At 40.9% G+C, this 27,911-nt stretch overlaps 1 protein-coding gene across 8 annotated transcripts in view; it reads left to right on the top strand.

Moving 5' to 3' along the window:
- Positions 1-27,911, top strand: part of ARHGAP10 (Rho GTPase activating protein 10) — a 288,119-nt gene that overhangs the window by 194,425 nt on the left and 65,783 nt on the right. For all 8 annotated transcript variants that reach the window (XM_070611643.1, XM_070611639.1, XM_070611641.1 and 5 more), the window contains 2 exons: positions 2,789-2,894; positions 4,295-4,454. In XM_070611643.1, the coding sequence (XP_070467744.1) occupies positions 2,789-2,894; positions 4,295-4,454 (266 nt within the window). The remainder of the gene's footprint in view (positions 1-2,788; positions 2,895-4,294; positions 4,455-27,911) is intronic.

Genomic DNA, 27,911 nt, shown 5'->3' with positions numbered 1-27,911 from the left:
ATTCCTCAGTCTTGCCTTAACTCTCAATAGTACTGGCTACCCGCTTTTTGCAGGTTTCTTCACACTGGACTTTCTGATGACATTGAACCTCCCTGGTCCTCCAGCCTCTTCCTCCTTCTCTGCTTTGCTGAGCGGGCAGTTGGCATCTCCCCTGTATGCCTTTGGAGCTCTTTTCCCCACAGTGCCCTCTGTTAGCTTCCTGAAATAGTTGGGCAGCCTGAGCCATGTGCTGGAGGTGACACCCTTCAGAGAACATTGCCACCTTCATCTCTAAAGCCTCCTGCTGTTCCCAACTACCTGCTAGATATAAGCCCTTGAAGATCACTTCCACCATCATCTTCCTCCTCAAACCAGCTTTGCCTCCTGTGCTCCCATCTGTCAGTGAAACTGACCATACTATTTCATAACCCAGACATGAAACATTGGCCATCTTTGCCTTCTTCCTTCTCACCCATAGCCAGTCTGTGGCTAAATCCTGTCAATTCTTCTTCCATAGTAGCTGTCACATAAGAGTAATATAAACAACAGCAGTAATGCTGGCTAACAGTGATGGAGTGCCTATATGTGCCAGCCACTGGGGCTAGATGCTGTATATATGCTACCTCACTCAATCTCATAATGGCCTTTTGAGATAGTTTCCTCATCTGTAAAATGAAGATAACAGTACTGAGGCCCAGAGAGGTTAGGTAACTTGCTCAAGGGCGCTTAGATGTTAGTGGGAAGCGGTGATTCCAGCCTCTGATTGAAGGCTGTACTGCTTTGCTCTGTTTCCTTATTTGTAGTTCTACCACCCAGCTCCCTTCCTGCCTTATTACTACTTCTTGCCCAAATAGCATTTCCCTGCTAAGTTGCACTTTTCCTCATTCTGATCCATCCTCCAAAAATTGTCAAGTGTATCTTCCCCTAATGTAACTCTATTCACATCCCTTCCTTGCTTTACTTTCAGTGACTAATTTAGAAGCCAATAGTAAAGACAAATTTCTTCAAATCAGCCTTTTTACAGACCAGAGTTTGGCCTCTGACTACGCTTCTATAAACCTGAGGTGCTGTCTCTGAATAGGCTATGTCTTTCCTCAGACCGTTTGCTGAATCTGGAATGTGTCCCTCACCCCCTCAGTTTTGTCCTTCCTTGAAATCTTCCTGGTGCTTCAAGACCCAATTCAGATGTTGCCCATCATGTGGAACCTTCCTGAGCTTCTCCTGCTAGCTCTGTGCACCTCGAAAGTGGTTTGCTACCATCCTTTCTGCTACAATAAACTGAGCACTTAATTCTCATCAGTTCCTTCTTTGATACCCCTGAAACCTCCAGTATAATCTTTAATAGTAAGCATTTTATTGATTTGTTTGAGAATTTTCTATGAAAAACACAATAAAGGGAATTTGGGTACATGGTTATTAAGAGCCATGGCTGGTGATAATTAATTCCAAAGCTTAATGGATAAAGGGAATGTGTTGGTTCCCCAGGGCTGCTGTAACCAAGTTCCACAGCCTGAATGGCATAAGACAACATAAAGTTTATGTCGGTGGGGCTGTGCTCCCTTTGAAGGCTCTTAGCAAGGATCCTTCCTTGCCTCTTCCAGCTTCTGGTGGTTCTTGGCAATCCTTGGCATTTCTTGACTTGTAAACACATCACTCCAATCTCTGCTTTCCTTGTCACCTGTCACTCTCCCCTGTATTTGTCTTCACATCTTCCCTCTTCTTTGTTTTCTTTTAAGGGTACTAGTCATATTGGATTAAAGGACCACCCTATTCCAGTATGATCTCATCTTAACTAATGCCTTCTGCAGTGAGCTTATTCTCAAATAAGGGCACTGTGTTCAGCATGTCTTTTCATTCTGGTGTTTTGACATCTGGGGCCTTACTGAACCTGGGAAGGCCACCCCTCCTGAGGCTAATTCCTAGAGATAAACCTGAGCACTTTTCATATGCCAACTAACCAATTCAGAGCCCGCTTTCCCTCCCCTGACCCCCTCTTTTGGGCTCTTTCACTCCAGGCCAATACTCTCTTGCCCTAGTCCTCCCATGGCCAGGTCCCAGGCAACTCAGGGCAGCCCTTATCCCCCAGAGCATGCTGCAGTAATTCAAACCAGCCAGTCCTAAGCCTGCTTACCCTGCCTCACCTGTTCATTCACCTGGAAACCACAGTGAAGCCTCTTGCCCACGTTTTCCCCTTGTTCCCTCTGCCTCCTAGCTGGCCCTAGTGCTTCCCTGTGCGACCCTGCATGGCTTGCTGTGCCTCCTGTTTGTGGGGCTCTGTGGGTATAAATGTCTTCCTTCATGACAGTCATTTCCAAGTCTGTGTGTCTTACCATAGCAGATTAAAATAAATCCTGGGTACCTTCTAAAACAGTCACATTTTGAGATACTTAGGATTAGAACTTCAAATATCTTTTTGAAGGTTAAAAGTCAGCCTATATCAGGGAATAATCTATGTGCTGGTGTTTTATTTGCGTTCCATTGTGGGGCAGTGACCCAGTGACTAGGCTCCATGTAGCGATGAGCAGACTGGAAGTGCAGCGTGCTAGAAGGAGAAGCCACAGCAGCTCTCTGTTCTTAAATGTCAACCGAGGGAAAGCCTAATTGCAGCCACCCTGAAATTACCTCATAGGGGAGGCACAGAAGATTAAGAATAGGGAGAAGGATGGATTTTCTTTTCCTTCGAAAGGTGGCAAAATGTGTTTAAATTCTCGGTTTGAAGAGTTGAACAGATGAGCTGTTGTAATTGTTGATTTTTAGGAATATATTTGATTCCAAATACCCTACTAATTGTTTTTTTCTTTTTTTAAAGAAAGTGGCAGCCCAGAATCTCGTGTTAATGCTATCCATTTCTTGGTACACAAACTGCCGGAGAAAAATAAAGAAATGTTGGATATTTTGGTGAAACACTTAACAAAGTAAGCCTCTCTTTCTTCCTAGCTTTCTTCGTTTTGCCCTCAGTGCTATGTGGTCTTCTTGGATTTGTAACGGTTGGAACTGGGGCTGTGTACACAATACCAGGGACCACACCTGGAAGGGCAGGCTGGACGTTTGACTCATTGTGTGTGTTTTGGACAAGAGTGTTGAAATATGATGCTTTCATGAAGTCGTATAATTATTTGCTTAACATCACTGCCAGCAACTCGGGGTTTGATTTGAAGAGAAGAGAATATTATACATTTCCCTGTACACAGATTCTGGAAATGTGATTATAAGTCTGTTAGCAAATTTAGCTTGTTTTCATACCTACCTAACTCTAAGTTTGGACATGTCCGTTAAGTTTGTTTATTTTAGAAATAGGTAGTTATTTCATCAGATCTATTCTATTCTTTTTACTGCCTCCGTAAAAACTAAGGAAAAGCTAAATTCAGTGGAGAAATTAACCCTTTCTTCAAATATAAATGACTCCTAGATCACTGTAATGATAGAATTGTAGAAGTGAGAGGAAGCTGAGGAGTGCTATGTTTTAGAACCTTTATTTTACCATAAAAAGAAACTGAAGGCCAGAGGGTATTAGAAACTGTCAAGGGTCCTACAGCAATTCATTCATTTGGTCAACAACTATTTAGTGAGTGCCTTTTTAAGGTGCTAGTGGATGCATGGTTGAATAAGATAGACAAAGCCCCTATTTTCATGAAGTCGCTTCTTTCTAAGAGGGAAAAGACAATAAACAGTTTGCAAATAAAAATATAAAATAACTTCCCGTGATAAGTCATAAAAAGACAACATAGAATGAGGGGTTAGATAATATATATTGGGTGTGGGACTATAAAGAGGGTTACTGAGGAAGGTCTCTTTGCGGATGAGACCTCTGCGTTGAGAACCGAGTTAAGTGGCTGGACTGCGGAGAACAGTTGTCTGGATTGTTCACTGCACAATGGTACTGGGCCAGAAGGGTAGTAGTGCAGGTGTTCTGACAAAGCTCTCTGTGCTTGTGAAGGTAATTATTAAAGAGGTGCTGTGTAGTCTAGTAGTCCCTGGAAGCAAGGGTATAATGATCTGGGAAGAGAAAGGGTGTTCTAAGTAGAGGGAAACAGTAAATGAAGGCCTCTGAGGGACACAAGCTTAGCATATACCTGGAATTATGAAGACACTGTGGCTAGAGCAGAGTGTCAAAGAGAGAGAAGTAGGAGGGTCAGCAGGGGCCTCCTCATGTAGGGTATGTCTGATCCAGTTATTTTAGAGGCAGACATGGCGGACAGTTGAGTCTCTTGCCTTCTTGTCTTTAGGGAGATACAGAGTTGCAGAATACTGTACATTCTACAGTGATTGCCCCTCTTTTAACCCGAGACCTTTCTTTCTCCCTCATCAATATTAGTGTTTCAAATCACTCCAAGCAGAACCTAATGACCGTGGCAAATTTAGGAGTCGTGTTTGGACCAACGCTGATGAGGCCACAGGAAGAAACTGTTGCTGCCATCATGGATTTGAAGTTTCAGAATATTGTCGTGGAAATTTTAATTGAAAATCATGAAAAGGTAAAACTCTCTCTTTTTTCCTTAAGGGAATACCTGTTTTTGGACTTGTCACCGCATGCTGTACAATTATCTTCTTAGATTCCCCTTCTCTCTCTCTCTCTTTAATGATTTTGTTGTTGTGATGAGGAGCTTGGTCCTGAGATGTTCTCACTGAGCTTCTGTCTTCTGATGGAGTTCCATAAACCCGAAGCTTACTTGATAGTCTCTTATCTCACCGGTTTAAGGAAGGAATATTTAATCCAGATGCAAACGAATGTCAGTAATGTAATTGTGGACTGTTTGGCTTTCTCGCTCCCTTCCTTCCTATCCTTGGATTTCTCACTCAGATTCTATTTCTGTAACACAGGGAAAATATTTTTGTCAATCTGTGTCACAGTCTCCCCAGAAAAAAACACATAGCTCCTCCTCTCCCCACAGTTGTGCTAACAATTTCAGGGGACTCACATGCCTCCCAGAATCTGGGGACTCCGGGTTAAGAATCCCTGGTTTTGGGAGCCAGCCCCATGGCCGAGAGGTTAAGTTCACCTGGTCCTCTTTGGCGGCCAGGGCTTTGCCGGTTTGGATCCTGGGTATGGACCTATGCACCACTCATCAAGCCATGCTGAGGTGGTGTCCCACATAGAGGAACTAGAGTGACCTACAACTAGGATATACAGCTATGTACTGGGGCTTTGGGGAGAAAAAAAAACGGAGGGAGATTGGCAACAGATGTTAGCTCAGGGCCAATCTCCTCACCAAAAGCACACAAAGAATCCCTGGTTTAAAGTGAATAATCTCTTAGGTGACATATCTTGTTACTTGATTGTCTGTATTCAAGGGAATACATGATTTTTCAAAATAACAATTGACTCAAGAACTTTGAGATTTGCAGACGCCAGAACAATTCTAGCGTGTGCAAATGTCGGTTCCCACTGAAAAGTTAAGCTTGAAACCTGGTGAGAGGTTTTCTTTACCAGTATAGTAAAAGCAGTTGTTTATGGATGTAAGAAGTGTCTGTGGCTTTTTTTGGGTAGCTCGTGGTGAATTTCTGCCTCCTTTTGTGGTCCTGTCAAACTGTCATTAAACCTCATTAGTGTGCACTAAGCTATCCAGACAACTTCATGGAATGATGGCTACAATTCATTTTTAGAAAAAGAGATAATTAGACTACAAGCTTTGAAACAATGTTTAGTAGTGCAACTATCATTAGATTAAATCCCAATTAGAGAACTTTTATCCAATTTATTTGTGAAAATTCTGGCTCTGGGCCTTGCTCTTGGACAAAAGGATCTCCATTTAATGTTGCAGCTTCCTATTTTCCTGTCTTATTTGAAGCTGGGAAGATAAGTGCATTGTTTTTCTGCTGGGAAGTCAATAGTGCTGCTTTCACCTTGTTAACAAATCTTACAGGAATTTCCAAGTGGCATTGGTGAGCGAATTACAATTGTTATGGCAGATGAAACTGGGCCCGCTCTCAGAGATTGAGCTTTCCTGAGCTAAGAGGGCTTTCGGTTTTCCCCCTCTCCCTGTCTGTGGCTAGGCTAGAAAATGCGACCAATGTGAACTGAAGCACTGATGTTTCCAACCAAGAAGGGAAGAGGTGGGATATTGAGTTTCTGATTCTTCACTCGGTGCTTAGGTTTAGGTCTGGAAGCAGAGGGTTGCTTGGGGTCGGGGGAGGGGAGCTGATATCTCAGATTAGTTAATATTTCTGAGAACTTAATTTCCCCATTATCTCTTCTTTTCTCTCCATTTCATCCTTGTCCACTTTTGCTCTCACTCCCAGCTCTTTGTTCCTGCTCAGCTGGGCTTCACTTCAGAGTTCAGGCTTTGCTACGAGGAAAGATATTTCTGCTGACAAGGGCGGTTGTGCAGAAAAACTTCATATGGACGTGTGTACCCATATGAGCCACAGGTTTCCTTGACAATTAATCCACATATACCACCTAAAGTTCTTATGTTTGATTTGAATGTGATGAGGGAAGGATATAGTTCCTCTTAGTAAATGTTTGAGAACGAAAAGAAAAAGAGAGAGAAAGTGAGAATAGGAAAAGTTAAAAGGAATAGTCTTGTGAAGAAGAAAAAAATTATAATAATATATAAGGGGGCAGAAAGGAGGGGAAACTAGAGAGGAATTGAAGAGGCCCAGGTAATGTCTTTGAAGGAGAACAGAGAGGGGAAATGGCAGTAGAAGGAAGATGTTTTCTTTTCCTGAGTTACTTATTTTTCCTCCCTAGGAATGTGAAAAATGTTGACTCTGACTAGGAAAGTCGCTAAAGCAGAAGAGGAAACTTTCAACGTATAATTAAAGCAAGAAAGCTCTAGATTAATTTTGGCGTTAGAAAAAGACCCCTAGTTAATCTGCTTTGGAGATCACATTTTCTCCTAGCCTCTTTGCTGTTTTCATAAAATCCATATGTACTTTATAGGAAACTTAATCCATATGTTTTGGCTTCGTTTCCACATAATACATTAAGATGTTGTTTTAAAAGAAGTGTTCGTGAGCCAAAAATATTATTGAAAGTCTTTCTTCCCTTGCAAACCAGAAAATTGCATTTCCCTGGTGGAAAAGAGTACTGTGAAATTCTCAAGGATTTTCAAATTGGGGTTGTGCCTTAGAATTTGTGAGTTTTGCATAAGTTTTGTTCTTAAAGTATAGTTGTTATGGATGAAGTCAGTCCATTTGTAATGAGTGCCTGCTCTGAGTCAGACATGCTGTGAGATTTGAGGAAGTAGAGACAGTGAGTCCATAGGGAAAGAAGAAATATCCAATAGTAACTGCAAGATATGGTGAATAAGCTCTCTCAGAGAGATACAGAGAAGGCTACCAAGACTTTAGAGAAGAGTTAATGTCCAACTGTGGGGAACCTGGAAGGTTTCCTGAAAAGGTGGTTTCAATAGGTTTTAAAATGGAGTTTTTGAACAGGTGGAGATGTTTGAAGAGGACATTTCAGGTACGGGGGGATCGCGTAATCAGAGAAACACGGAGAGTAGGTGTGTGTTCTGGGAATGCAGCTCCTGTTGGAACATGGGCGATGGCAGTAGACAAGATTGGAAAGGGATTCGGGCCAGGTGTAGGGAGACTGAGAATGCCACTGTAGGCCTTTGCATTTAATTTTATAGGTACCAGGGCCTCTCATGGTTTTCAAGTAAACTGCTTTAGGAAGCTTAATCTGGCAGCAGGGTTTGCAATAGAAAGTAGAGGAATAAAAGCCCAGGTGAAGGTCCATGGCGTTAGATTAAGCACCTGCTAGTGAGAATGGGGAGTTACAGGATGGAGAGCATCATTTTGAGAGGTGGAATAGACAAAGTCCAGGGACTGGATTGGTGGGGCATCTCAGAGGAAGGGGTATCAATGTTGATGAGGAATCACTCCTGGAGAATATTGATGTCATTTATAATAGGAAGGAAGAAAATGTGTTTGGGGCAGGAGTAAGGTAAGTTTAGTTTATAACATGCTGAATTTTAGTCGTTGTCTAGTTGTCCAGACAACTGGAGATGTGGGGCTCAAACTTGTGAAAGAATCTAGTAGTCAAAAGTTTAATATAAGATGAAAAGGCATGAGATTGACATGAGAAAGTATATATTGGATGCCCATTGTGTTATATGCTTTCGAGCTACTATATGGGGTATTTATCTCATATAACCCTAGTGTTTGTGTGTGTGTGTGTGTGTATGTACATACTTAAAAATATATGTTTAAAATAGATATATATTAAAAATACATAAAGTCACCATGGCATATATATGTAATAGTGTCCCTATATATGTATGACATTCTTACTGTGTGCATTATCCCTTTACATGTATGAGAAAACTATAGCATGAAACATCAGCTTGCTCATGGACCCATAGCTAGTAAGTGGCAGTCCTTGGGTTTGGCTAAGGATTGCCTGACCCTAAAGCCTTTGCTTTTCATCACTAGGAGTAGGTAAGAACAATATCCTGAGAAACACCGAGATTTTACTATTAGTGATAAAAGAGGAGCCAAAAGAAACCCAGGCAAGGTCAGTGTCAGGGTGGTCCAGGGGCGTTGTCAATGAGGCCAGGTGCTGTCGCGAGGGGGAGAGTATGAGGACTAGCAGATGGCATGTGTTCTCTCCAGGAGTAAAATGTCTGTTGAGAGCAAGAGCTGAAATGAACTTGTAAGGGCTTAAAGGAGTGAGTGTGCGGGAATGAATGATAATAAGTATGGATTTGCTTTGTGTTTTTCTTGTATGACAGAGAATATGCAGGAGGAAAAGTCAGAACAGATGTGATGGGGGAGGGAAGAACGAGTATGACCCCTAGCACCTGAATTGTGTACAGCTTGCCAGTCACTTTCATGTTCTAGTTACCTGTTAGCTCATATCTGGGGTGGGGAGTTCCTTTAGAGGAACTCAGTTAAACGGGTATGTGAAGACCCTTTCCAGAGTCATAGGGTCTGTTTAAATCGAGCCCCTTTTGCTATTTTATACATTTTTAATGTCATAAAAGAAATTTATATTTATACTGTGACTCCCTCTCATCTCCCTCCAAATCCCCAATTCCCTGAGGGCCCTTGAAGATTCTGAAAAGCCTTTGAGAATCATCAACGAAAACATTACTGTCAGGGTGATTTTTTTTTTTTACTATTTGTCCTATTTTATGTTATTACTTAAATTGGCAATTCATGTGAAGTAAGATATTTAATGTTGCTCTCAACCAAATCACTTTACATAATATATAATAATATCATTATAATCCAGGTTATGTTTACCTCGTTAAGGATTGTCATTGGATTTTTGATGTGGTGTGCCGTTCATGGTGCTCTGGGCTGCTCTTAGCTTTGTGCGGTCTTCAATGTGCACTGATGGTCATTGGTTCTCTGATGGTCAGCAAGTCATGACATTTTTTCTAGTATTGGCCTTTATATTTTACAGTTTCTGTGGACCACAAGGTGCCTGGAGACAATCACGTTTTATTTACATAAAGCTTTTCCTTGATGACGGTTCTTATAAATTTGTCAGAATAGGCATTTTAACCTTTGAAATGGGTTCTCTGGCTGTCTGCCTTGTTTTTCCTGGTGTGAAAATGGAGGCTGTTGGTGATGATCGTGCTGTGTGGAAAAGGCTGATGTCATGTCCCGGTTCTGAGCCTTCTTTAGTGCATTTTGATTTATCCCTCTCTGTAACGTGTGTTGCAAAGTCCTCGAATAGCCAGTGTCCCCCAGTTACAGAAGAAACTAGAAAGAGTGAAGGTGAGAAGGGCATATATGTTTGCATCAGATGTCCAACGCAATCACCAGAATGTTAAATTACACGCACACATAGAAGAATGTCAAAGGGTACAGTGCATTACTCTTGTTAACCTTGGGACCAGCTTTCTGACCTGCATCCCCATCTTTGCCAAAAGCTAGAGGAATGTGTCCCTGCCCCCAGGTTCCGTGGTGGAATGGATTGCCTGTTTAGACCCACCTTGTGGTCCAGCAGCAGCTACATGTGAACTGTTTTTGATATGGGACAGCCCACTCCTCTATTCCTCTTGCTGAAAAATAAGGCACATCCTAGCCCTCTTCTGCAGCTTCATCTCTGTCATCCCTTAATGTAAAGGAGGCCCAAGTGAGTAGTATGCAAACCCCTTTTCCTTGAAGGGTGAGGAATCTTCCCATCTTAGAGCATGCTTGTCATTTAATGGGAAAAAGAAATCTCATTTAAAAAGATGCAGCCTAAAATCCTTCTTGATTTAACTTTGTTGACACTGGGTTGCTAGGCAGCACCAGTTTTCGTGTGAGAGAAAAATAAATGTATGAAACAAGAACCACAACAATAAAACTCCAAAGTTTCTAAAGGGTTTATGTCTGCCTGAGCAGTGACTATTCAGTGTAGAAATCAAAACCTCGCAGCAAGAATAGTTGCCTCACAAATTTTCAGAGGGTGGGTCTTTTTCTTCTTCTTTTTCCAGTTTTCACGAACGTCGGCCTCTTCGGCATAGCCACGAAAACTTACTTTGCAGTTATGTTTATTTTTCTCAATGGGGCCTTGCATTTTCTGGAGTGTTTAAAAAGAAGCTTTAAAAGCACAGAAAACTTTGTCTTTCTTTCTCCTTCCTTTAAGGAGAGTTGGAAAATAATAATGACATTGTCTTCCCAGTTCTGCTCTTTGCATTTGGCTACGGCATGGAAAGTCTCTGCTTTGTGCTAGAGTGTAGCTCTGAGATGGTAGGCAGTATTTTCCCATGGGACTACTGTAGTTTGGTAAGAGAAAATTTGGGAGGGAGACAAAAGTCTTTCATTCTGCAGAATTTTAGTGTCCAGTATAGACAAAACACTGGGCCTGTCTCAAGAAAATGAAAGAGCTGCAGTATAGAAGGGAGGGTAGATTTATTCTTTGTTGTCTAAGAAAGCATACTTAGTACAAGTGAGCAGAACTGGCCAGGAGGGGAGTTTGTGATTCAATATAAGGAAGAACTTCATAATATTTTTAATAATGAGGATATGTTCACATTAGAGATGGGATTGAGGAATTGGAGTATGGCTATGGGCCTGTAAGGTCTGCCCACTCTGAAATTCTCTGCTGACATCTCTGGAGATGCAGAGCTGCAAAGACAGGTCCTCAGAGCATAGCTCAGTGCTTAGAACTTGGCACTCAATCAGTATTTGGAGAATTAAAAATGATGAGGAAGAATATTAAAAATGATGAGGAAGAATATGATCCTTTCATTCATCTCCCTTTTATGTTGTTTATATTCCCAGCAACACCAAGAGTCCTTGGAAGGGAAAATAAGAATCCAGGAGTGAGGGGGTGGGCGTGGTGGTGGAGTATGTGTGTGTAGGTGGGCTCCCGACAAGGGATCTGCCTTTCCTTTAGGGGAGAGGAGAGTGTGGAATGTTTATGGGTTCTTTGCATGGATCGGGTGCCCATTTGTTTTTCTTTGTAAAATAAAGAAACCAGCTTTCAGAGGTATCTCTTCCATATCTCTCAAGATAAAACTGAAAACAATAATAATTATAATAGCCAACACTGACAGAGGGATGATTATGTGCCAGGCACTAGGCTCAGCTCCTTATATGACATTTATTGAAATATTCATATAATGGAGCACAGTGAGCTCTAAAGTGAAATTCCTTGGGCTGGAATCTCAGTTCCACCAAGTTTTGTGACTTTTGTCTGACTTAGGCACACGGTTTAATCTCATTGTCAGTTTCCTCATCTGAAATAGGAACAGCGAAGGCACCTATCCAGTGGAGTGGTTGCAAGGATGAGGCGAGCTAATCCATGTAAGATACGCATCTCACTGCTATTTCGCAAATGAGGAAGACAAGGCTCAGGGAGGCTCAGTCACCTGCTCAAGGTCACAGTCCTAGAAAGTGGCCAAACTAGGATTTGAACCCAGTCTATCTGTCTCCAAAGCATATCCCTTAACCTCAACACTGTTGCTGTCTGATAATGTGTGTATAAATACATGCATTTCATACTGAACAACTACAGTGACTTTGTATTTTTTTAATATTCTTTGGAGCAGTTTTAGATTTCCACAAAATCGGGAGGGAAGAACATGACCACATACCTCCTGCCCCCATACATGCAGAGTCTCCCCCATTGTCAACATCTCCCACCAGAGTGGAACATTTGTTACAAGTGAGGAACCTACATCAACACATCATTATCATCCAAGGTCATAGTTCATTTAGGGTTCACTCTTGGTGTTCTACATTCTGTGGATTTGGCCAAATGTGTTATGATCTATATTCATCATTTTCATATCATCAGCATATTTTCATGGTCCTAAGAATCCTGTGCTCTGCCTGTTGACCTCTTCTCTTGCCTGCCCTCACCCCTGACCCCGGCAGCCACTGATCTTTTCGCTGTCTCCGTAGTTTTGCCTTTTCCAGAATGTCTTATAGTTGGAATCATACAGTATGTAGCCTTTTCAGATTGACTTTTTTTTACTTACTAATATGCATTTAAGTTTCCTCCATGTCTTTGCATGGCCTGATAACTAATTTCTTTTTATTTATTTACCTATTTATTTACTTATCTATTCATTAACTTATTTATTTATTTACTTACTTACCTACTTATTTATTTATGAATGAAGATTGGCCCTGAGCTAGTATCTATTGCCAATCTTTCTCTTTTTGCTTCAGGAAGATTGTCACTGAGCTAACACCCATGCTAGTCTTCCTCCGTTTTGTATGTGGGTTGCTGCCACAGTGTGGCTTGAGGAGCAGTCTAGGTCTGCGCCTGGGATCTGAACCTGGGAACCCCGGGCTGCTGAAGTGAAGTGCATAAAACTTAACCACTATGCCACTGGGCAAGCCCTCTTTTTATTTTATTTTTTTTGCTGAGGAAGATTCACCCTGTGCTAACATTTGTGCCAATCTTCCTCTGTTTTATATGTGAGTCACCACCATAGCATGGCCATAAAAAGTGTAGGTCTGTACCCAGGAATTGAACCCAGGCCACAGAAGCAGAGTGCACCAAACTTAACCGCTATGCCACAGGGCCAGCCCCTCATTTCGGTTTAGTGCTGACTTGTTTATATTTTAAGAGAACCAAGGGGTTAAATGATTATTACACCCAGTGGGAAATGATAGGAAAGCAAACTCCTCTCAGCTGGCCATCTTCCCTCCCCTCACATGACTTTTAGTGTGGCATACTCCCCACTTCTGAGATGCATTCTCTTCTGGGGTCAGCAGGCAGTGTCAGGCCTCTCAGCTTCACCTTTGGTGAAAGTCTAGCTAAGGTCTGGTTATCATCCTCCTCCTTGTCTTTATCACCACCAATATAATTAATATGTCATAACAGTATGCCTAATATTAAGTGCTCGTAGTCTGTTAAGCATTTTACATCATGATCTCATTTAATGCCCTGCTCAACAACTCCATGAGGCAGAGGTTATCATCATCCTCATTTTACAGATGAGGAAACTGGGGCTTAGAGTAAGAATTTGCCTATTTGTGAATTAAGGTGACACACCTGGTAAGTGGCAGTGCTGGGATTCAAACCCAGGGTTGTCTGGTTCCGGAGGTGGAGCTAGTAAGTCCTGGACTGTACTGCTGCCTCTTCTATTCTAAATGGCTTTAATTGGAAGGTTGATGTTGTCTTTCATGGTCAATGTCTCATAGGCTGGATCCTCAGAAATAGCAGATGTGGAATATATGTCGGTTGAACTAAATCACTGAAAATATATATATTTTTTTGAGGAAGATTAGCCCTGAGCTAACATCCGTTGCCAATCTTCCTCTTTTTGCTGAGGAAGATTAGCCCTGAGCTAACATGTGTGCGCATATTCCTCTATTTTGTATGTGGGATGCCACCACAGCATGGCCCAGTGCATAGCTCTGTGTCTGGGATCCAAACTGGTGAACCCTTGGCCGCTCAAGTGGAGCATGTGAATTTAACTGCTATGCCACTGGGCCAGCCCCTGAAAGTAGAATATTTTGATATCTCAGATATATTTTCAGAAATTTAAAATTATACCAAATAGTATAAGTGTGAAAATACAAACATGAAGTATCACTTCACTAATATGTAAAGAACTAATTTTTCTAAACTGTAAGCCCTGGAGTATTGAGGATAAGTTACGTGCTTTTAGCAAAAACTTTAGAATTAAAAATGATGAAAGTATGTATCAATATAGTATGTAAACTCTTGATGCCTATGCAGTGATAATATAGTCATTTGCATCAGACTAGCATACTTGCAGAGAAAAGTTGTTTAATCTTTTCCTGGACAGATGTCCCGCTGCTTCAATCAGTCATAGACAGTCAGGGCTGGGAGAAGGGTATTTTTCTAGATTCTAAACTCACAGCTACTTCCCCTTTTTACCTCTCTCTGAGCGCCCCCTTGTCTGTAGTGCTCTGTGGTCACTTACTACAAATACGTCTTCCAGCCAGCCCAGCCTCTCTGGAACTGCTCACTGTGGAGATGGACCCCTCCAGCCACATTTGTAAGACTTGGTGCCGCTCTGATCTAGATCTGATGAGAGCCGGCTAAATGCAAGAAGGATTGGGAGGCTCATTAGAAGAGGGATGCAGAGAGGAGAAATGGAGAGTTGCTGGTCGACTTTTGATGGCCTCAAGTTACTAATTCAGGGAAGTCTTGAGTTCCAACTCGTTCTACTTCCTGATGATTCCCTTTTTTTAACTTGCTGATTCCTTTTAATAAATCCTTTTTTACTTATGTCAACTTGGTAATGTTTTGGTTGCAACCAGATCATCTTCAGACAGTGTGAGAAAATACAGAGGGCTAAGTACCTTCAATCTGATAAATTTATAGATACACACAGTTTATTCATTGATTTTGATTTAACTCAGTTTAGTTTATACCTCAGTGTGTCTTCTGCATATTCCTGAGGCTGGCTGCTTCTTAGACCTGGTCCTTATGAAAACAGATCTGGTGTGTCTGATCAACGTAGTTTTAGGTGAGACTGGGCTTTTGAAGTCACCCAAACCTGAACTTGTTGTATTCCCATAGTTTTATGACCAGAATTCCTTTAAATTTCTTCTTCAGTTTTCTCTTCTTAGACCAAGGTTTAAACCAGAGTGGCTTTTCTCTCAACTCTCACATAATTTCCTTTTTTCTAGGTAATTTTCTAGCTTTTGGTCTCCAGTTTGACATACCCATTTCATCCGCCACTGAATTCTTCCCATCTCCTGGCTGGGTGGTCCTCTGGTCTACCATTCAGTCAATTAGTTAGCATTTTAAAGTCCACTTCTGCATCTGACATTCTTTTCCTCTATCTAGATCAATAGTTCTGAAGCTTTATTACATTAGGACACACTTTGAAAATGTAATGAAGGCTTTGGGTCCTGTTCTCAGAAAATAGTATGTAATATATACACAAAAGAAATATATGTACACTTTTACGAATTTGGGGGACTCCCAGAATCAGGAACCTAGAACTGTGAGGAAATCAAGAGCTGCAGGTAATCCATGAGAAGTTAGGGTCCAGAACATTTCTTGAGGCTCAGCTTTTCTTGTCTTTTGCTGTTGACTTATTTTCCATGCTTCTGCACAGGAACCGGAGGGGAGCAGATCAGGGTGTCACTCATTTCAGATTCATGCTTTATTCTATAGTGACACTTCCTTTTTCCTCTTCCCCATCTGGGGCCAGCCACCACGGAAACCTTCATTAAAATATTGATTACTCAGTTTGGCCATGGAAAGTATGAGCCCACACTGAAAAACATTCTGCTTAAATAATGAGTGACGGCCACTTTCCATTATTTTGAGATATACTGGTATTCCGCCTTCTGCCCTGGTGGGGAAGAGGGAGGAAATCGAGGGGGCAGATTGAGGAAGGCAGCTTTGTCTAGGTCAGGTCTTCACAGTGCAACCTCATTATCTCAAGTGAATTGTTGTGCATTTCCCTGCAGTTAAAACCATTCTGAAGTACCACTGCTCAGTCAGTGGTAACTGATAGTGACCATATGTCAGTGTCTTGGTTCCTGCATCTTTAGAATGGAGAACACTAACATCCAACCTATTAAATGTTTGACTTATGAATGTTAGCCAGAAAATGGCTAAACTGTGGGTTGACAGTCTTAGTCATAGACACTGGGGCATAGCAATTGTATTTCTGCTAGGCTTCTGTTAATCCTCCAGTTTCCTCTGTAACTCAAGGTCAGAGTGGGGAAAGTGACTACCTGATGAAGCAGCCCACTACACACTGTCCTCTAAATAGAAGTCTGCCTGTTAAGTTTAGTGCCTGTTGTTCTGGGTGTGTCCAGGGTCCTTAAGACCACCCCTGTGTTTAGGGGTTTGCTGGAAGGACTCAAGTTGCACTCAGGATTATTATAGCAGTGTAGTAAGGATACATAGAGAAGAAGATGACGACACAGGTGGAGTCTAGAGGAATCCACATGTAGTCTTCCTATGCTCCCTGCTCCCAGGAGGGGTCACAAGAGCAAACTCTTCCCCCAGCACCCAAAATGTAGCACCATGTGTGATGTTTCTGTTCATGGAAGCCCATTAGAGACTCAGTGCCTGTTGAGACATAGTCACATAGGCATTCTTTATCTAGTATATACCAAAAGTCCAGCCTCCCAGAAGGAGAGCAGGTGTTCTGCATAACGCCTGCACATGCATGTTTATTTATGAACAGTTAGGCACAGGGGCCATCTTAACCATTTAGGGAATGTTTGATATAAGTGTGGAGAACTGTTTACCACCCAAGATCCAAGATGCCAACCAAGGGCCATCTTTGCAAGCAGACCTTTCTAAGGAGAGCCATCTCAGGCCTGCTGTGTTTACTCTTTTCTGCACACTGGGCATCTTTTAACTGCCACGGTGGGACCTTGAGAGTCAGTCATGAGGGCGATGTCCCATTTCTCCCCCAAGGATGTTCTCTATCTCTGGGATTCATAGCCTTTCCTCTTTTGCGTTGGAAGTGTCTGCTCCATTCTGTCGGTGAAGTGTGTGTGGTTAGCCCTATTAAAAGGTGCAGGATTAACTTTACTGAGGAGCATGGGAATCAAGAAGAATGTGGTCAGCACAGGTTAAGTAAATTTACAAGCCATGCAGCCTTATGTCACTGGATTTATTTGGCACGGGATGAAAAGTCCCTCGAAAGCCTGCCTTTTTTAACTTTCCAGTTGGTTTATTTCTCCTTGAGAGTGACCCCAAAGGGCAAGAATCAGTTAGTTAGCTTTCTCTCTTTTTCCATCCTTAAGCTCTGTTGAGTGCTGTCTTGGATCTCCACATTTTCTCATGGATCAAGGTGCTGCCATGTCTGTCCTGCCCTCTTTCCTCTGCACCTGGTCAGAACTCCCCTGCTTACCTCGGCCTGGGCTTGGTGGTGTCTGGGTGACACTGATGCCCCTCAGATCTGCTCCCTCCTCTATTTATCTTCCGGATTTTTCTCTAAATCTTTTTCTAAAAAAGTTTTCAAAACTATCTGTAGCCTTCTGTCAGCATTCTTTAGGTGTGTTTAACATCTGGTATTAATGCCGTCTTCTTCCTCCCATGGGTTATCTCAAAGTCATTATTTCTCCTCATGAAGATATTTGCAGAATTATTGCTTTTCTTTTTTTAATATCTTAAGTAGTCATATTAAAAGCACCCCCTAATCCATAGCAATTTAGGGGAAAGTTTCTATTTTTATTTTTGTTTCTGTCACAGGTCTTCTCTTGACCAAGTAGTGATGAATTCTATTGATCTTTATGCAAAATTGTGTGTTTCTTGTTGCTGTAGAGATAGAAGTACCTAGAATTCTAGGGTAGAATAAAACCTAATCACCTAAAGCTTTCTGAAGAGTTGTACTTAGTCTGGAATCTGTTTCAAAATAATCTGGGGATATAGATGAACTAAGATTGGTCATGAGTTAGTGATTGATGTAGCCAGGTGACGTGTACATAGTTCATTATATTATTCTTTTTACCTGTATATATATTGGAAGTTATTCATGATAAATTTAAATGATCTGATATTTGTTGACATCTTTTCTTTTATGCAATTCTTAATTCATTCAACAAACATTTATTAAGCTGCTTCTCCATGCTTTGTGCTATATGGACAGGCACAAGACATGAAGGAAAAAATGCAGATCTTGCTTTCCAGAAGTCCAGCTTTTAGAGAGAAAGACATCAGCACAACTATGACACAACGGAAATCTAGTAACATGGCCTGCAGGTTGTGTGTGTGAATTTGGACCTACAAGGAGAAAGTAGCATTCTTTGTCCACAGCTTAAGACCATTTCTATACTTTAAAGACAGTGTGCTACGCATCCCTTTGTGAATCCACTTAGTTGTTTCTCCAGAAGCTGTTTACTATTCCATTCACAGCAATAAGCTAGGCCTGCAGGGGATATAATGGATGTATTTATGAGATGCAAGGTTCCTTTTCCTAAGCATTCTAGTCTGCTTAGGGAAGGGGTTTGGCACTGAGGGCTTGGTGAACACCTTATGTTCCAGATACTGGCCAGCTCAAGTTCATACGAACCATAAATCAACCAGCCAACCCGGAGAGGGTAGGTAGGGTTGGTTTGTCTGCAGTTTATAGATTAATGCAAGAAACTGAAGCTTGGAGAGTTGGAATGAATGTACCCAAGGTCACACAGCTTGCTTTATTCATTTACAGCCTTCCTTGTTCCAAAAAGTCTTTCAAGCAGTTAAGCCACACAGTTAGAAAGTTCCTTGTGGTCTTTCTACTGTCCCAAGAAAAACAGAACCGTATTTTTTTCTTTTTAAGCTTAAATGATGCATAGTGTTTCAGTCAATATTACTACGTGGATAGCTCCAAGTTTAAATTGCACAAAAGTGCTTATGTATGTCTCTGTTGGAATGTGTGAGAGTGAGAAAGGAAGTCTCTGTATTTAATTTCATAAAGTCTTGAGCTTTATATAGTTCCTGGAGCCGCACATGCCAGTGCCTGGGTGTGTGCACAAGAAAGTTCTTATTAATCATTGCACAGCTGGTGTGTTGCTTGTCATCATCATTACTTGTCCTTAATTACCAAAAGTGCACATGGGCTATAGCCTGTGGATTGTGCCAAACCAAATCTCTAAAGTGGTTGGATTAGGTTTTGAGGAAGATTTATAATCCTTTGTAAATGATAGTAATTCTGTATATGTTCATATAAAGAAACAGTGTACATCAGAAACTCACACAAAATCTGGATCATAATCTCCAGTATATTATTCTCAGTACCCACCTCCTGTTCTCTTTAATTTGTCGCTGAATCAACTTTGCCTTTTTTGTATATTGAAAATGGAATTTATTTATAGGCTGTGCCTTTTTTTTAGGTAATTGTTTTTCTTTCCATACCTCAGCAATAAGTAAAAGTGGAGATATTCTTTCTCCAAGGAAGGCTTCAAACACTTGATTTCTCTAGAATGTCATTTCTGTTTAGGTGGAAATGAGGGAAATGACCACTAAGAGGATTAGTCATCATTTTCAAAATTTAATGAAGGAATTAGGTCATTTGTACTTAATGTGTTAATAAGCTCAGAGTAAGCTCTTCTTATTGATGGATTGATGTGGAAAGGTCCTTGGACTGATCACTGTTGCCTGTGTGTAATCATTTTGTGCTGTGGTTCCTGCACAACTGTTTCCCATAATGCCCAGGGCCACAAACACATCCATAGTGGAACTTTTTTGGAAGTCTGCAGTGGCTTTGTCCAAATTCCGTGTAGCTCAAAAGAAAACTCTTTTCCTTGCCTTTATTATTCAGGTGAATCCAAACTGTTGTAAATTGTTTCTAATTCTTCGTTGTTTCCCATTCTTGGCAGCTTTCCTGTTCGTTACTCTAGGTCAGTGATTTGATGTTTCATACCCTTTTGAGAATTTGATGAAGGATAATAGTCTCACTTTCTGAAAAAAATACAAATGCATATTCACCACTTACATATGATTTAGGGCGTTTACTAACACTGAAGTCTATAAGAGACCTCAGTTAGGAGCCGCTGCTTTGGTGAAGTAAACTTCGGTGATATAAAATAACTTAATGAAAATGCGTCCCATTTACACAATGTGCAAACTGGGGGAGTAGTGAAGCTCATCAAGTTACAGGTTTCCATATACGATAGTATATTATTTTTTCTTATGTATTTACCAGTATTATTTATCGTCCAAGATTATCTAAAACAGATATTTCAAACACATGCTTTAAGATGACAGAGTAAAGGCAGATCTCAAAAATCTTACAATATAAACCAAGAATAGGTTAAAAGAAAGAAAAACACCTTAGTATCAGTCAAATGGAGGAAGAGGCAAGAGACGAGCAAATGGAGTTTCCAAAACTTGGCATGGGCCATCTCTGTTTTACTCCTAACTTGACCTTCCACAGGTACCATATGGGACAGATGCATATGCAATCTTCAGAAATCCCCCTTTGGAGAGAGGTGGAGGAGATGGTTTGGGCATCCCTGGGTAAAGACGTGCAACTTCCATGAAGGTAGAAGTTCCCGACCACCCTGCTTTCCTGCCAAAGAGAGGAGGATAGCTGTGGCATGACATGCCAGGGACCCCCTCTCAGAGACACCCCAGGGTCAGCGATCTCCAGTACTAAACAGAAAGTTAGTCAAAAAGAAAACTTCAAAACCAGAAGAAAATCAAAGAGAGCTTTTGCAAGAGAGGAAGATGGGGGAAATGAGCCCTGACAATGGAGGGGGGAGTGTCATTTTGCACCCTGATAACTTCCTACATGAGTGCCTAGAAGTCATCATCTTTTACCTGGTCTGTTTTCTGCCTGGAGAAGGCTAGAAAGTGGTTGAGAAACTGGCCACCTAGGACAGAGACCTCTGGAGGAATCTTGTGCAGTCCTGGTGGGGGTGGGGGGTGTGGGGTGGGTGAATACCAACATAGGCATTTTGGCAAAACTACAGAGATGAGGTCAACGACCAGGCCACATACAGCCTTGGCTGCATCTTTGTCCTCCTCATACCCATTGCTTAGGGACTGAATTGTGTCCACTCAAAATTCTTGTGCTGAAGTCCCAGCCTCCAATGTGACTCTATTTGGAGATGGAATCTTTAAGGAGGTAATTAAGGTGAAATGAGGATGGGGCCCTCATCCAAAAGGACTACTGTCCTTATAAGAAGAGGAAGAAACACCAAGGATGTGCATGCACAGAGGAAAGGCCATGTGAGGACACAGTGAGAAGGAGCCACGTACAAGCCAAGGAGAGAGGCCTCAGAAGAAACCAGCTGTGCTGGCAACTTGATCTTGAACTTCCAGCCTCCAGAACTGTGAAAAAATAGGTTTCTTTGTTTAAGCCACCTAGCTGTGGTATTCTGTTGTGGCAACCCTAGCAGACTAATACACCATTTTCTCAGGCTACGGGACTCTGGGCAGGCAAAACTAGTGCCTAGAAGAAGAAAACAGACATCCAAAACATGGGAAGAGATTCAAGGAGATGTCACCCCTAGTGTCGTGGTGTGAATAGAAAGTGTTGACAAAGCTGCCCATTTAAAACATTAGTATAATTGAAATCAATCAACCAAAAATATCCAGTGTGGAATCTATGGGAATGTATTGCACCAGAAGGGGAAAAAATGTAAACTGTAGATGAAGAATCTGTTTTGGAAGAAATACTGAACTAAGCAAGAGAAGAAGTTAACTTACTATAATTTATCTCTATAGAAGAACTAAATATTTATTCAGTGAAATGGGAGTTCAAAAATAAAGTGATTAAAGAAGATTTTTTTAAAGGCGCATGCTGAGCTAAGAAAACAGACTGACACCTAAAACAACGTTTCAAAACAAATGAACAAATTAAAAATGGAAATGAATAGAATCAAAAGTTAAAAAACAAATTACCATCATTGATGAAACAGACACATGCAATGAAAGGAGAAAAACAGATCAAAGAAGTCAGAGAAAACAGGAGACATGGAGGGCAAAGATGACTCATGATAAGGCATTGTTGTCATGGAGTATACAAATACAAATGTGTAGAACAGAAATAATTTGTGTGTATGTGTGTGTGAGGAAGATTGGCCCTGAGCTAACATCTGTTGCCAATCCTCTTCTTTTTCCTTAAGGACGATTGTTGCTGAGCTAACATCTGTACCAATCTTCCTCTATTTTCTGTGGGACACTGCCACAGCATGGCTTGATGAGCAGTGCTAGGTCTATACCTGGGATCCGAACCTGTGAACCCTGGGCGGCTGAAGTGGTGTGTGTGAACTTAACCACTATGCCACTGGGCTGGCCCCCAGAAATAATTTTAATGATAAAACAGTAGAAAACTTTTTTCTGAATCAAAGTGAGACCTTAGTCTGATCAAGGAGATCACTGAATTTCAGGAAAAGTCAATTCTGAATTCTAAGTCATTCAGAATTATCCATATAGAGACATAATGTGGTTTAGTTATTGGACTTTGAGGAAAATTAAAAATTCCACTGGGAGGATACGTCTGGTTGCGGCATATTTTCCTACAGCAATATAGAAGACAAGAAAGCAATGTTTATAAGTGTTGAGTATCTATTTTTGGCCACAAAGAAAAATCTCAAATTTCAAAAGGCGGAAATAATACAGACCACCTTTTCTGATCCATAATACTCTAAATCCAGAAATTAACACCAACAGTAATAATAATAGAATCAAAAAAACTTTTCCCATCTTCTGGAAATTTAAAAACTTTCATGATTTGTGGATCGAAGTAGAAAGAAAAAAATTGTAGAATATCTAGAAAAATATTATGAAAAGAGGTATATTAAAACTTCAAGGATAGGGCGAAAATTATGTTTTGAGGGAAATTTGTAACCTTAAATGTCTGTATAACTAAACCAGAAAGAATGAAATGTTAAGCTTCCACTCACCCACCTCCCTCCAAATTTGAAGAAAAGAATAAATATAAAATATGTAGTTAATTAGAAAAGAGAAAAAAGGGTTGTTTTTATAAATACCTCCTACATTTTTGGGAGATTGGGAGCATAAAATAAAATATAAAGTATGAGCTAGACTAGTCAAGAAAAAAAGGGATTGGGGAGACGTCTCACATATATAAATAGAAAGAAATGTGAGAATAACCACAGATACACAGTGCACAGAGTTTAGAAAATCTGAGTGAAATTAGTGAACTAATATGAAAGAAACAGGAAATTTTCAAAGAGTTGCCATCCTTTCCCAAAATGCACCAGGCTCAGATATTTTCACAGGTGAATTCTTCTAAACTTGGAAGAAACAGTTAAATCTGTTGGTATTTAAACTGGTCCAAATCATAGTAAAGGAAAACTCCAAATTCTTTTTATGATGACAGTAGGGCACTAATACCAAAGCCTGTCAGAGATAAAGTTGTAGATCAATTTTACTTATGGATATTATGCAGAGATCTTAAATAATACATCAGCAAATAACAGCAGCACTTTAACAGTATAATATTTCAATCCAAGTTGAGTTCATCCCTGAAATACAAAGGTGGCTCAATATTAGGAAATACATTAATATGATATGCCATATTATTAAGTCAGAGGAGGAAATCTTTCAGCAAATGCCTAAAAGCACTTGGTGAAATTTATGTAATTCCTACTAAAATACTTTAATAAAGCAGAAATCATGGATACTTCCTTAAAGTGATTCAAAATATTATTTTAACCCTTAAGTTAGTATTCTGTTTAATTGTTGAAATGCTTAAAATGTTGAAATCGTGACTCATCTCACTATTAGTAATTAACTATTGTCCAAAAATTACTGGACAAGAAAGGAGAGAAAAAAATAAGGGAGAGTATGAAAACTGGAAGGGGAAAATTTTGCATTATTTACAGATATGATTATATACATAGATAGCCCAAGAGAACATATTGAAGGACTATTAGATACATTGAAGTGATTCATTGGGATGAAGGATTGAAAGTAATTACCAAAATCAATAGCTCCTTATACACAACAGGAATCAGAAAATACAGTGAGAGAATAGGTCCTATTATCAGTGTTATGTGAAAAGATAAATTACTTAGTGTAAGCCTAACCCAAGGAAAGATAAATCACCCACGTGTAACCCTAAATCAAGAGATGAAGGACACCTATTTGAGGAAAGCTGTAAAGTTACATAACTTTGAGAGGAGGAAATAGGTGGTCTTATACTCTGCTGATGGAATTACAAATTGGAGCAGCCTTTTTTTTTTTAATTGAATTTTTTTTAAGATTTTTTATTTTTTTCCTTTTTCTCCCCAAAGCCCCCCGGTACATAGTTGTATATTCTTAGTTGTGGGTCCTTCTAGTTGTGGCATGTGGGATGCTTCCTCAGCATGGCTTGATGAGTGGTACCATGTCCACACCCAGGATCCGAACCAGTGAAACCCTGGGCCGCTGAAGCTAAGCGTGTGAACTTAACCACTTGGCCACAGGGCCGGCCCCCGGAGCAGCCTTTTTAAGACAGTCGCAGTGTCCAGCAAAGCTTAATGCACTCATGACTGGAAGGCAATGTCTTTACTACAAAATACTCTACAGATATTCTCTCAAAAGTTTGCAAAAGTGTGGAGAATCCTCACTGCCACATGTATCTCCTAGTGCAAAAATCAGAAACAAATAGGCCTTGTTGGTGGAGAAGAGAGTTAAATAAATTATGTGATGGCCATAAGAAGAAACACTTGGGGGCCAGCCCTGTGGCCGAGTGGTTAAGTTTGCACGTTCCACTTCAGTGGCCCAGGGTTTCGCCAGTTCGAATCCTAGGCGCAGACATGGCACTTTTCATCAGGCCACGCTGAGGCGGCATCCCACATGCCACAACTAGAAGGACCCACAACTAAAAAAAAAATACACAACTATGTACCAGGGGGGCTTTGGGGAGAAAAAGAAAAAATGAAATCTTTAAAAAAAAAAAAAAAGAAGAAATACTCAGTAGCCCATTAAAAAGAATGAGGTAGATTTGTAAATACTGACACTCTTGTGATGGACACACCCTGAGGTGACCCCCAATGATCCAGGCCCTTGAGTGCCTTGTACCTGAGACTTGGTTTTAACCAGTAGAATCGAAGACAATGGGATGTCTTTCCCAAGACTGTTTTGTTGTCTAAGACTCTGTTGGTGCAAACTGGAGAGAGGTTCTCCTGCTGGCCTGGAAGAAGCAAGAAGCTGGGTTGTAAACTGCCCAAGGAGAGGGCCATCTGGCGGGGTACTGCAGGCGGTCTCTAAGAGCTGCGGCAGTCTCCAGCCCATAGTGAGCAGAAGTCAGAACCCTAAATCCTACGACGGCAAGGAAATGAATTTTGCCAAAAACCTGAATGAGCTTGGAAGCAGATTCATCCCCTTTGAGCCTCCAGAATGCAGACTGGATGACACCTTGATTACACCCTTGTGAGCTGAGGGCCTGAGCAAAGGACCTGGATAAGATGGGCCTGTACTCCTGACACATGGAAACTTTGAGATGATTGATAACTTTCTTATATACAACAAGAAACAGAAAATATAATAATAGTAAATGTGTTGTTTTCAACTGCTGAATTTGTTATCCAGCAATAGAAAATGAATACGTGGAAACTGCGTGATCTCCAAGACACTGGCATCCTGTCTCACTCTGAATTAAACGAAAAAGTCTCATACCACTTCCTGATCCCACTTCCCAGTTATACCCTCATGTATTCCACTCTAGTCAACCTGGCATCCTTGGTATTCCAGGAACATGCAAGGCACGTTTCTACTTCAGGGCCTTTGCACGTATTTATTTATTCCCAATGTCTATGATGCTGCATGTCCCATGGTAGACATTCGGTTAATATTTGAATGGACAATTAAAAATTGAGGTATGGAACTATCTCTATTATGATCCTTTGTTAAAATATGTACATCGAAATTATACATACATGAAGGCATCTACATAGGCAACTTTTTTTATTTTCCTAGAAGGAATCAAAGAAAGTATTGACAATGATTACCTTGATGGGAAGGAGGGGACTCAGTATTTTTCCAATATTCTGTGTGTGTCAATATCATCATCAACAGTGTTATCAGGATAGGGAGATTACGGCCCATTTGTAGTTTTGTTCTTTGACGTAAAGAGTAAGCCAAATACCACATTCTTAAATTTACATTACAGAATGAATGAATATTCTACTTCTCTGTCTCAGAGCATAAAAGTATCTGTCAATTTGACCAATATTTTGGATAAAACTGGAAATCGCTGGAGATATCGGGTTTCAGTTCGAAGAAACTTTTAAGGAGTCTGATTCTCTTTTGAGTTTGAGCTTCTTACATTCTTCTACATCCTTCCTTTCTGATGAATGAAGTCCTTGTGTGGCCTTCTCGTCCTTAGAAGACAGAAACTTGCAGCAGTGGTGAGAGAAGTATTTGTATATGATCTACTTAGCACGTTATATTTATTGTGAAGTATTTATATCTTGAAGTTACTTTGGGGAAGGTTGTTTTGCTCATATGCAAACTGTCGTCTGGTTATACACATGACATAGATGAAGAAATGAAATAAATGTGTCTGTGTGGCAGATTAGAGATGGCCACAGATTTTATCATACTCCTCTCATAGAGATATGAGGATCTGTGTCTCCTTCCTTTAAATCTGGGTGGACCTTGAGATTGCTTAACCATTACACTATGGCGGAAGTGATTCTTTTTTTTTTTTTTTTAAAGATTTTGTTTTTTTTCCTTTTTCTCCCCAAAGTCCCCCAGTACATAGTTGTATATTCTTTGTTGTGGGTCCTTCTAGTTGTGGCATGTGGGACACTGCCTCAGCGTGGCTTGATGAGCAGGGCCATGTCCGCACCCAGAATTTGAACCAATGAAACACTGGATTGCTTGCAGCGGAGCACGCAGACTTAACCACTCGGCCACGGGGCCAGCCCCGGCGGAAGTGATTCTTAACTATGGCTTGAAGGGACTGACAGCTTCCACTTCCTTCCTCTTGGAACACTTTCTGGGGGGATGTGGGCCTCCGTGTAAGAAGTCCACCCATGCTGAGCCTGGCACGCTGTGAGGAAGCCCATGCTCACCATGTAGAGAGGCATATAAGGGAGAAGGAGAGAGAGCTGCTAGCCGGCCCCAACTTTCCAGCCTTCCCATCCCAGGCATCAGACATAAGAAAAAACAGCCTGGTCATCCCACACTCCAGCAGACACAACTGAGGAACTTAGCTGACAACCAAGACTGAGGTTTCAGACGTATGGCTCTGGTCCCTGTCCCAGCCATCTCTGGCCATTTGACTGACCCCAGCTGAGGCTGATCATTCCTGCTGGGCCATGCCCAAATTACAAGCCAGAAAATTACAAGCATAATAAGATGGCGGTGGTTTGATACCACTAAGCTTTAGAGAGGTCTGTTATGCAGCCATAAATAGAAGGAGTGTCCCACTCGTTCACTGAACATGAATTTTGGTTTAGCAAATTCTGTTTCCCTATTGACTTCCAGGGGATTGTTCTTTTAGGTGGAAAATGGAATATTTTTGAAGGTTCTGTATTTAAAGAACAACAACATGTTATCTCCGTCTTTTCATGCAATAAAAATTCTAAAAATAAAAATACAGTGCAGGATCTGCAGGTGGTTAGTTATCTTCTCATATTGTTCTTCTCATACTGACAGCAGTTTCAGAGCTTTAACCACCTCGCTGGATTTCTGCCCCACCCCCCCGCCCTCCTCCTCCTCATCCTTCCCCAACACGCAGACTTTTCAATGGAACTCTCTCGCCTTTTCCAGAACAGTACTCAGTTCTACTGTAGTACCTCTATAGTTTTTTTTGGTTTACATATTTTTTCATAATAGGATATAGGAAAATAAGGTTCAAATGCCTATATAGGTGCTGTGGCTCTTAGTAAATTTCAAGGAGATTAACCATCATGCTCTTAGACAAAAATCTCCATCCATGTCTGTGGAAGAATTAAAAAGTTAGTATTTAGAGGGCCAAATAAGGAGAATTTTATTTATAATGAATGTATTTATGAACTGATAACAGTTTTTAAAGCCTTTTCATGTACTTGTTAATATCTGGCACATTTTTCTTTGGAAAAGAGAAAAGCAGAATAAAAGGAATATTAAGATGAGATTACTCCCTAAGCAGTCAGGGCCACCCCTTTGGCATGTTAATCGCACAGCGCAGATGTAATCAGAACCCAAAGTATGGCTGACG

The sequence above is a fragment of the Equus przewalskii genome, chromosome 2, assembly GCF_037783145.1.
Source record: "Equus przewalskii isolate Varuska chromosome 2, EquPr2, whole genome shotgun sequence".
NCBI lineage: Eukaryota > Metazoa > Chordata > Mammalia > Perissodactyla > Equidae > Equus > Equus przewalskii.
Note: the sequence above shows the minus strand (reverse complement) of the source record. Positions and strands in the feature narration are given on the sequence as shown.